We start from the raw sequence: 11,544 nt of genomic DNA, 5'->3' as shown, positions 1-11,544 counted from the left end.
AGAACAGTGCCGTGGGAACAGAATTCCCGCCAAAATACCCGGTCTCGGGTCTACCAAACAGTAATACTGTTCGGAGTGTACGGTGTGCAGTGTGTTTTGAATTAGACTTACGGCTTACCTAGTTGTTATCCTAATTGCATTATCATCGGTACATAACATAAATAAACTACTGGTAAGTTTAAATACCAAGTGCAAACGTGTTCAGTCAATCGACCCACTGAACAATTATAGAATTTCCAAGACCCTATTATTCTCTGGCCATATATTACGGCACGATCGATTGTTAGATGGCTAAACGACCAACGTTATTATCTATACAATTCTAAAACTATGAGCTAGCACTTTAATCTAAAAATACACTTTTAATATTACTCCTGATTTTTACATTTCACGTAAAACATTGTCGCCACAGGTTGATCATGGACACTAACAGCTTAATTTGAGATAAATGACTTATGAGTTTCTCTAAAGTTAACTCTTAAGTTGTGTACTCCAGTCATTTATGGACATTTATGGAAATGAACCTGCAAATGTTCAAATACTCACGAAACTTTGCACAGACCTTCCTGAAGGTATGAATAAACGATTTTCGTTTGGAGACATTTTTTGACCGTGGAGAAAACCCAGGAGGGCCACGCCCATATTGACCCAATAACGTAACCGACCCCTTGCTTCTGAAGGTCGTAGAGGCTTCAAAATAGGCTTAAACGAAGCCGCATATGCATGTTTATATAGGAGTTATTGAGCAACACATGGCCTAAAATCCTTACTTTTCAAGAAATTCGCCAAAAACCATTTTGGGCGTGGTGCTGAGCCCATTTTCGATAGGATCGTGATAGAGTCTTTAGACAGGGTGCAAAAGAACCGCAATTAGCATATTAATATATGACTTACGAACAAACATATGCCTTAAAGTGCTTACTTTTACAGTTATTGGCGAAAAACTGATTTTCGGTTCCAGAAATCATACAAAACTATGGGTATCTGGTAACTTGGGCTATGAAGGCCCTAAAGGTTTTTGAATGTGTGCAAATTGTGCAGAATGGCCATGTTTATATACAACTTATGAAGCAACATGTACCCTAAATTACTTACTTTTCGAGTTATTTGGGGGAAAAGATTGTATTATGTCCATTTTCTACCTGTAAAATACAGTCTCACGAGCTCTTCTGCGCGCGGGAGGGACTTTATGACGTCATCGCCAAAATAATACAAACGCTATTTACACGCGTTAGAGAGCAGTTAGAGATTTAGGAATTTCGACTCGTTGCTTAGTTTGCTATTTGTCACAATCTGTCAAAATATGAGGATAACTTTTTTTTCAGTTAACTGGTCCTTTAATAAGCATGAAAGTACAAAAGGTAACAAAATCTTATCGACTACACAAATTCAGGTTATTAAATGATAAAACAACTTCTTATCTACTTCAGCCCTAATGTCATAACTGATCACATATTATCTCACCACCTCCCTATATTTACAATATTTGACTGGGAAATTAGCAAGAACAAAAATATTCACAAGCACACTCAATATTATGACTATTATAAATCAAACACTGATAAATTTGCTGAAGTCTTGGGTAACAAACTAGACAAGAGGAAGTGTGTCAAACAGTATATATTCATTCAATTAAATCAAGTGATGCAATACAAACCAGACAATGAACCAATTATAGATTTTACTAACTTTCATGATATCTTTAAAAACAGCATTGACGAAACCTGCAAACTAGCTGTACCCAAAACCACTAAGCGCACTATCCAGAACAACCCTAGATTACTGGCGGGATTATAGCCTCAGTAAACCACTGCCATGGACTGTATGATGACTGGGCGAAAGTCAGGAAAGTTAAGTGTAAACAAGGCGAAACTGACACAAAAGGGGGCACATGCCTGTGTTCTATCTGCTGTAATAAAAGATACCGTTATGATGACTACATATAGAAATATAGAAAGGCTTTAAAAAAGGTTCGTTAAAAGGCTGTATCTGAATATTATTCTGACAAGTTTCTTGAAACTCAGGGAAACTCCAAGAAAACCTGGGAACTGATAAATAAAATTCGTGGCAAACAGAAACGTGATATCAGACCTATATTTACCATAGACAATGAAAAGATAACTGATCGCAGAGTTATAGCTAATGAATTCAATATAAGTATTTTGTATCCCTAGCATCTAACCTTAATGCAGCCTACACAGAACTAGGAGAGATACAAATAAATCAGCTTCCAAGTTTCTGTGACTTCTTACCTAAATCGAATAGAGCTAATATATATCTACATGACTGCTCACCTGAGGAGGCTAATATAATGTAACTTGCCCAAGCGATAATCATGTTATTGCATGACTCCTACATTTAGGCTGTGATTAAGAGGTAAATAGGGGTGTGATAACCTAAGACTAGGAGGGTACAAAATTACGGCCACGGTCCTTTTAAGTTTCGATTGTTTAATATTTAGCTGAAAATACGACACCGATAATAGGTAAATACCGATTAAACGATTGGTATTGGTCAATATACTCACCATGTATAATTAATCTCAGCAATAATGGATACTAATCCAAACAGCCGGCCTGGTAACATAGTAATGTATCTCTTGACATATATTAATGATATAGAAATACGATATTTTGGGGAAATATGTTACATTTTTTTTTTGAACATTTAAAATATAATTTGAAACATTACAGTAACGTTATTCAAATCTCAAACAGAAACAGTATATAACAAAGTTTTGTGTTTTGATCATATGATCGTGGATGTATAGTGATTGATTGCATAATTTTGAATTTGATTGATGGTGATTGTGAGTGAGAAGATGTTTGGAGTGCCAGCCAGTAACTCTGTCAAATGAACAGCCCATTGAAGAGCAAATGAGCGCAATTGCGCAGGAACAACAGAGAGGGTGGCACAAAACGGCACACACGGAAAGGACGAAACAAAAAAGAAAAAACGCCGTGCGCGGTAAGCTTGCCTATGTCTGAGAGCTGGTGTTACCTGGCAAGAGGCCTCGAAGGAGGTGCCGTGGTGGAGTGTGAAGGGAAAGTTCGAGAGCACGGCAGCTCTAACTGATGATGATGATTGAAGAAGGAGGTCGAGCGGGAAGCTCAGAAAAAGCTAAACAGGAAGGATCCAGCTGAGGTCTGACTCATGTCAGGAAGTGATGAAAAACTCACAGACAAAAAATGTTATGATCGGCCTATGCTGCTCAGAAGTAGAACCTAAATAGTCGAACAAGCCTATTAAACCAATTTCAACATTCAACAACCATGCTACTTCATAAATCAATGATTGAAAATTGAAATATCAAAATTGGACAGTGATCTTGACTTACCCTTATTATAAGGGCCTTATACAATATATATATATATGTACATATATTAAATCAGTTTCTGTATAAAAGCATTTAAACCGGCGTTGACAGTTTTGAAGTTACTGTAAAAGAGGACATTAGTTTCTAGTAACTGAACTAACTTACACAAACTCAAACAAGTCAGTCGAGTTTCTGTATTTGCTTAATAAGCTGGTAATCGTACCGTTCCCAATGTAAATGAAAAGATTCCTGACCTTCAATTTGCTGAGTAATAGATCATACGGAATTAATGAATTAAATGGTTAAAGCCCAAGATTGCTTAATTACTACAAAACACAACAGGTTCTTAGTTCTAAAACGACAACTGTTCCATGTTCTATCAAAATTGAGAAGAAACGTAACTAAAGCTCAAAAGATAGATTCTTGATATCTCTTCTGTTACGAAAATCAGCTGGTTCATAAAATTAATAAAGAAGATTCGCATGCACGATTTAAAATAAAAGTAGAAACGTAATCGAAAGACAAACTGAACAAATGAGGATTTCGTCTTGAAACGAGCTATATATAAGAGTATAACGTAGCGCTCGACTCCAAATAGAATTCAAATAAAAATGCGCTCCGGTAGTTTCAACTCCCAGCAGCTGGGAGTTGGAAACCTGGAATTCACGTTACTGTCGCTGTGAGAAGCCTTATTGAGTGCGCGGCGCGGCACAGTAACGCATCGCGCTACAAAACCACATTTGACATGATTTAATTTGCAACTGCCATCTGCATAGAAAAAGTTGTGCATGTGCACGTGTACATTATAGACAGAACAAAACAAAAATAAATAAGAGCGACCCCCAACACATGTAGCTGAGACACCTCACAGCAAGTAGACCAAAGTTGTATCACGTGGTGACCCCCACTGTCGCTTCACTATAGTGTGTAGTTTCTACGATACAGAGGGAGCCGCGCACTCGTGCGCGGCGGGTCATACAACGAATGACAAGACCAAAGTGGTTTTTTGTTTTTACTTTTTACTAATTCGCTCGCCAAAAAATTTCACGTGACTTTGGTTTTTATGGATTTGCAGCCGTACAAACAACAAAACGGTTTTACATAAACCCTAATCCCAACCCTAACCACCCAGCAGACCTTACTGGCTGGCAATATTACTACAGGCGATCGCCTTTTCACAGCTTGTTGAACTCCGCGCGCGCTCGTTAGTTCATTGCATTTGCACGCTTCAATTATTCCAAGAATGCAATTGTACCACGTACCACGTGATACGATTCAGCCAATCAGAGAACAAGAATCCGCAAAGTTAAAGCTGCGCAGTTTTATAAGGCCCAAAATATGACTTTTCGCGATAATTCAAAATTTAGGTTGTCCCAAATTGTGCTCCTGGGGAGCTAACTTTAGTTTTACGGGACGAACATTTTGTTGAAAATCAGACGTTTCTATTTCTTTTATTTTCGAAGTTAGGCCCATACCAGTAAGGTTTCCTGGGGTTACACGATCTTCATTTTCATTCTGCCACGGGCGATCAAGATAAGAAGTTTGGAGGAAGATAATGAACGAGATTTCGATCGAGGATCACCCAAAATAAGTAAGTAATAAGTATGTATTGCACATAAATTCTTCCAATTTTCCGTCCCAATCGAGCCGAGCTAATATCATGTCACCTCATGCATGATGCAATACCCAAACATCCCTGCGCACTAATTTGTGGGCACAAAAATTAGGAATTGGAGGCTACATCATCGGTCTGTTATCATTTTTCACTGATCGTTTCTTCTCACTAAAGGTCCCTGCTAAATTGATATCATTCATCCAGCATAGAGATCTTTGATTGAATAAGAAAAGTTATTTTTGTAGTGGTGAGAATTGCAAAAACTCATTATAAATTCAATGGTTTCTCAATTATTACCCCACTAAAATCTAATTAAATTGAAAGAGCAGGTGTTACATCAAAACTCCAAAGTTTTGGGTTTTCAAGACAATGTTGGACGTTCGTCCTTGCTAAATTGATATCATTTTCAATATCATTCATCCAGCATGGAGATCTTTGATCAAATTAGAAAAGTTATCTTTGTCATGGTGAGAATTGCAAAAACTCATTATAAATTCAATGGTTTCTCAATTATTACCGGTACCCCACTAAACTCTGGGCCTAATTTTTTCACACCAATGTTGGACGTTGGTTTACTGGGCGAGGCTCAGCCTGTCATACCGCCTAATCTCTATTATGAACATAAATATGAAAGCCTGGGGTCCCCAGGTAAGATGTTGGTGTGAGATCATTAAATCCTAGTTGCTAGTGACTATTTATTGCAGGCGGGGATTTGAAACCGTTTCAATTTATTTATCAACTCTTTAAAAGTTCAAAAGTTTCATAAACCTGACAATTTTTGAAGATTGCTAATATCTTAGAGTTAGAGATAAGTGTGATGCATCCCAAGCCAGTATAGTATGCTGTAGTAAATCTTTGGAGTCATATTTGCATTTTCTTGTTACTTGTAGTTGTATGTTGTAAATGTTGAAATTTCTCCTATACCATCTTTTCGATCTACATTTTCTGCACTATTTAAAGTTGTACTACTTGATCCATATAATATATAAAGGGGACGTTCACATAATACGTAATCAGCTAGCTGAGGGGGCCCGGGGTTTCCGAATGATTACGCTAGTGTAATATTGACACAATAGCTATGTGTAAGACTGATTACTGAGGGGGGGGGGGGGGGGGGGGAGGGTTGGTAAAATGTTCCAAAAAATTATTACGTAATATGTGAATATATTACGTAATCAGCCGAGGGGGGGGGGTTTCAAACGCTTACGGTTGATTACGGGGGGAGGGGGGTTTTGGTCGTTGATTACGTAATCAAAATTTTGATTTTTTACCGATTTTCGAAATACTAATTAGACAATTTTTGTTAATTATGTAATCAAAAATCTTCTCAAGTCTCAGACAGACAATCATTGGGTCTTGATTACGGGGGGCCGGGGGGGGGGGGGGTCAAACCTTGATTATGTAATATAATTATAGGGGGGGGGGGGGGGGTTCGGTCTTGATTACGGTTGATTACGGAGGGGGGGGGGGGGGGGTAAAAAATTGCCAAAATATTGATTACGTAATATGTGAACGCCGAACGGCCCCTAAGCATTACTTTTGGTGTTTCAGTTTCACTGTACTCAAATTCTGCTCCGTCATTCCAATTTCTAATATCTAACGAGTAACGACACAAAATCTAGTTGACCCCGGTAAGATTTAAAATGACAAGTTCAATCTGTGTGGTCCTCTGTTTAGCCCTGGCAACAGTGGAGATAACTGCAGCTGTGGTTAGTGTTGAAGTTTTACAAGTTCGTAAATAAGCCACAAAAAATATCTATTTGAAGAGTTATTTTATTCCACGGTTACACAATTCAGTAGATTCACCCACAACTTATTTTGATGTCAATAAACATTGTTTAATTTATATCAAACGCTATATTGGACTCACTGGGCGGTATTCGGCCTGTCATTCTGCCGTATCTTCAACATTCAATGATTGAACAGAAAAGCCTGAGGTCCCTAGGTAACATCATCATAATTATAAAGACTCGATCAATAGTCAAGACCCAATGGCAATACCAACACTAGACCAATTTTCGCAGGAACTAGAAGGAAAACGGCAACGGCCTGACAGTGACACTGAGGCAGCTGAGGACTTAAAAGATCTCCTCTACTCCTCAATGCATAACATTGTCTCTCTGAACGACCTCGTGACAGAACTTTCTGAAAAGATTGCTAAACTCACTATATCGTAAGACTCAGATCCTATTTCAGTCGAATCTATTCTATTAAAAGTTTGGTTTGGAACTTGGAAGTGACAGTTGTAACGAAAACTAGATTTTACAGTTATACACAGCTTCCGGTCTTGTATTTGCTATGAAGAACCCTTTACTCCTTTATAATACTGAATAGTTCGTCACTCACAAATTTACAGGTCCGCAGAAAACACGGCTGAAATGAAGCTATCAAAGGCGGAGACGACTCTATCAAGGGCAGCACGATCTAAAGAGATGCAGGACTTGAAGACGTGAGAGATTATGATCATTATTTAGCTTTAGTCTTTTAATTATATTTTAAAGTTGTAAGTCTGTCTATTTTAATTTCTTCTCACAATAAAATTCAAAGCAGAATATTCCCAGTCTCACTTGTCCCAATAATGTAATATTTTATCATATACTTTTTCTGAGTTTGCCCACTTTAAGTTAAACTTCTTCTCGTGGTATACTTTTACAGTACACTTTTCAGCGACGCGGCTAGAGTCAGCGAGGTTGAGAGCCTTAAAGAACAGATCGGAACTCTTAATAAATCTTTCTCTCTAGTCCTCCAAAACAAGGAAGTCGCCCTCACTGGCATGACAGCCCAAATAGAGGCTATGAAGGAAGAACAAGTTGAACTGGATAGAGCCCATGCCTGGCAGTCTCTCCACATGGCAGCAGCTGCAGCTTGCAGAGGAAGCACCCCTACTGGAGGTTCTGGACTTTGGGGAAACTCTGTCATGGCAAAGGAAAACACGAGAAGCTGTGATCAAGTCTGTGGAGATACCGCGTTCAACCTGTGTGACGCTGACATCTCAATCAGCGGCTACAAAGGACAAGCAACTTCTTACTCCCAACGACTCGGACACTACTACAACTACGGTTGTGGATCTCCTGGGAACACGAACGTGAGGTTTGATGAAGTGAAGGCTGGAGGGGATGGTGTTTTCAGCGATATGAGCACAGGGAACTGGTTCTACCGATTTTGCTGCTGCAGGAAGGCTTGATTACTTCGACATGTTCCAAACGACAGATCAGGAGATATACCTGGACGGTGAATTTGATTTGTAATTTTTTGTTATTTTCAAAAACTTTAAAATGTTAAATATCGATGAAAAAATGTTGAATAGCTTGCATACCAATGACCAACATTGCTACTCTATGAGTGTATCTTATTGGAAAGAAGTGTTCTCCGAAGTTCACCTTGACCTAGTGAACCAAGTGTGTGTGTTTGAGCGATTTGTACAACATTTCTGTAATGTTTCAAATTATATTCAAATGTTTAAAAAAAAATGTTGATAATGATATTGCTTGAGTTGGTGATTTCAGTGCTTATTTCAATGAGTGGCATTTGAGAAAGATTTTTGACTAATTTCGACCTCTGTTTTGAATACAAGTCACATATGTATTATGTAAAGAACATGTGACTCGTCTTCGATGGTCTCAACGCTCATACTTGATTGACACCAAGCACATGGAGTATCTGCCTTTTTCAATATGGAGATCATGGGCGCTGATTCTAAGATTTGTGGTGCTATAACGACAAGAGAAGCCTTTGCCTAAGTGTAAGTAGGGCTCTCGGTTGAAGGTGTGTTTGATTGAGTGATAGGGGTCGCGATCGTTCACATATTACGTAATCAATATTTTAGCAATTTTTACCCCCCTCCCCCCTTCCGTAATCAACCGTAATCAAGACCTAACCCACCCCCCCTTCTGACAGCAATATTACGTAATCATCAACCGTAATCAAGACCCAACCCCCCCCCCCCCCCCCCCCCCTTCTGACAGCAATATTACGTAATCATGGCCTGACACTTTTCTCTACGTTTCATGCTACCCTGATCATGCTATCATGATGAGACGAAATCATTGTTATGATATCCGGCCAAGCGCCTTCTAAACAACTTACTATTATAGCCGGATATTCGATCAATTTCTAAATTTTATCACTATCAGAGTGAAATTGAGTGGAATTTGAATTAAAATATTGTCAAATTGTTATTATTCTAGAGGGTAAAAAAGAAAATTTTGATTACGTAATCAACGACCGAAACCCCCCTTCCCCCCCCCCCCCCCCCCAGCAGACCTTACCGGCTAGCGATATTACTACAGGGTGATCGCCTTTTCACAGCTTGTTTGTTGTTGAACTCCGCGCGCGCTCGTTAGTTCATTGCATTTGCAGGCTTCAATTATTCCAAGAATGCAATTGTACCACGTACCACGTGATACGATTCAGCCAATCAGAGAACAAGAATCCGCAAAGTTAAAGCTGCGCAGTTTTATAAGGCCTAAAATATGACTTTTCGCGATAATTCAAAATCTACATTGTTTTAAATTTGGCTCCTGGGGAGCTAACTTTAGTTTTAAGAGACGGACATTTTGTTGAAAACCAGACGTTTCTATCTCTTTTACTTCCGAAGTTAGGCCCCTAACGGTAAGGTTTCCTGGGCATAGTTAGTTTGGGCACAGAGCATGCTCATATCTGTAGTAATGAAGAAAGAGTTTGAATGGAACAAAGTTGAAAGTGAGTATTGACATGTCAGCTGCCTTCAATACCATCCGCAGAGGTACAACAATCAGACTACTAGAAGCTGCAGGATGCTCCAGAGACGACCTGAGGCTTGTACAATACCTCATGGCTAACACCACTCTAGTAGTCAGAGTGTTTTCTATACTACTGACTCAGAGATGTTCTCTTTCAACATAGGAGCCTCCCAAGGAGACAGCACAGCTGGTAAATTGTTTACCCTCAATCTAGCTGGAGCTGTAGTGCACATAAGAGCAGTCCTCCCCTCTAGACCCAACCCTCCGATAGCCGATAACCACATGCCTCTTGAGTCCGGCTATTCAGACGATGTAGAGAAGATTGGTGAAAATATGGAGGAGTTACAGGATATCTTTCAGATCTCCAAGAATATTCTCAGTGAATGGAGTCTCTTTGTCAATGACACAAAGACAAAGTTTACCAGAGTGTAATTAGAAGAAGTTGGTGCCTGCGACGAGTGGGATAATGAGCTAAGAGGAAAAGAGGAGTGGAGAAACGAGACGCTTCTTGGTACTAAGCTTGGATCAGAGCAGGATGTTACTAATAGAATAAATAAAGCTAACACCGCCTTCTGGTCATTTGACAAGCTGTGGTGCCAGGGATCTGGGATCAGAGAGGAGTCAGATAACTGAGAAGAGAAAGATCAAACTCTACGACTCACTTACACTATGCACTAGTAGTATCAGTGCTCCTGTACAACTGCTGCTGCTGGGCCGTACCTCAGCATGTGCTAGAGTCTGTAGATGTTGTTCAGAGGAAGCACCTCAAGCGCCTCCTACACATCTATTGGCCTAGCTCAATATCTAACAAGACCATCTACGCTCGTACCCAGACCAGGCCCCTTTCCGAGAGAGTGGAAAGGCACGGTGGACAATGCTAGGTCATGTTCTACGCAGTGACAACGACACGCCTGCCTACCAGTCTCTGTTATTTGCTACACTAGGATGTCAAACGCTAAAGGGACGAGTGGGTAGACAATAGACATAGCACTAATTTGTATGATATTATTGTGAAAAAGGACCTATTTAAGAGACCAATTTATTTGAAAAACGAAGATGATTTTACCAACTTAGTGAACTTAGCAAGAGATAGAGTAGGATGGAGGAGTTCATTTACTTTGAGACATATTGAACGAATGAGTCTTCGTAAGCGTAAATAGGCCAGCACTTTGCTGAGCCTCTTTAGGTGCTCTTTTGTTTATAGATGTTATTATATATATATATATATATAACCATAACCCCGAAGCTATCCATAACCCTTACCACAACCCTAACCCGAAAACAATCGAATTCATGTTTTACTAGCCTGTCACGTGACCAAAACGGTTTTTTGCCCATAACTCTCCAGGGAAGCATTTCACCCTACGTCATGGGGGGGTGATTCGGAATCAGCGTCCAAAAATACACCGATTTAGATCAATTTCAAACCCAAAGGGCTTTTTCACAATAATTTTCTTAAAATTTGGGCGAGCGATTTAGTAGGAGCGCAGATATTATATAGAGCTCTGTAAGGTTTATTTATATATATATATATGAGGGTATGGATATGATCGGTGCATTCTTGGACGCTGATTCAGAATCCCCCCCCGCACAGCGGGGCCCTTCGTTACGCCTCTGATTAAACACTGCTCAACTCCCCACCAGCGCCAACGAATAATTAAAACGCAAAGTGTAAGTAAAAAAGATTAAACGTATATATAGTACACTATCTATATATTTCTACACAGTAATATTGTCAAATCTAATTAATCATTTCAACATAGCCCTTACTCCCTTAGGTGCTGTGCTTTATGATGTAAAGCATGTCTATTTCTATTTCAACTGATCTGTACCTCCTTTTTTATTTAATCGTTTATGCAAAACAATCCAGAATATTGTGAATCATAATCTCA

At 39.3% G+C, this 11,544-nt stretch overlaps 1 protein-coding gene across 1 annotated transcript; it reads left to right on the top strand.

Annotated features, from left to right (window-relative positions):
• The first annotated feature begins 6,574 nt into the window (after positions 1-6,574).
• Positions 6,575-8,270, top strand: LOC134815877 (uncharacterized). Its single transcript, XM_063824468.1, has 4 exons — positions 6,575-6,640; positions 6,956-7,104; positions 7,288-7,380; positions 7,599-8,270. The coding sequence occupies exons 1-4, from the start codon at positions 6,575-6,577 to the stop codon at positions 8,113-8,115; spliced, it is 825 nt and encodes a 274-aa protein (XP_063680538.1). The 3' UTR covers positions 8,116-8,270.
• Positions 8,271-11,544: the final 3,274 nt, after the last annotated feature.

The sequence above is a fragment of the Bolinopsis microptera genome, chromosome 5 (assembly GCF_026151205.1).
Source record: "Bolinopsis microptera isolate Bmic1 chromosome 5, MBARI_Bmic_1.0, whole genome shotgun sequence".
Classification (NCBI taxonomy): Eukaryota; Metazoa; Ctenophora; class Tentaculata; order Lobata; family Bolinopsidae; genus Bolinopsis; species Bolinopsis microptera.
Note: the sequence above shows the minus strand (reverse complement) of the source record. Positions and strands in the feature narration are given on the sequence as shown.

Coding starts and splice junctions, on each gene's coding strand:
- LOC134815877 (XM_063824468.1), top strand. CDS start 6,575: ATGACAAGTTCAATCTGTGTGGTCCTCTGTTTAGCCCTGGCAACAGTG. Junction 6,641..6,955: donor TGGAGATAACTGCAGCTGTG/GTTAGTGTTGAA, acceptor CAATTTTCGCAG/GAACTAGAAGGAAAACGGCA. Junction 7,105..7,287: donor ATTGCTAAACTCACTATATC/GTAAGACTCAGA, acceptor ACAAATTTACAG/GTCCGCAGAAAACACGGCTG.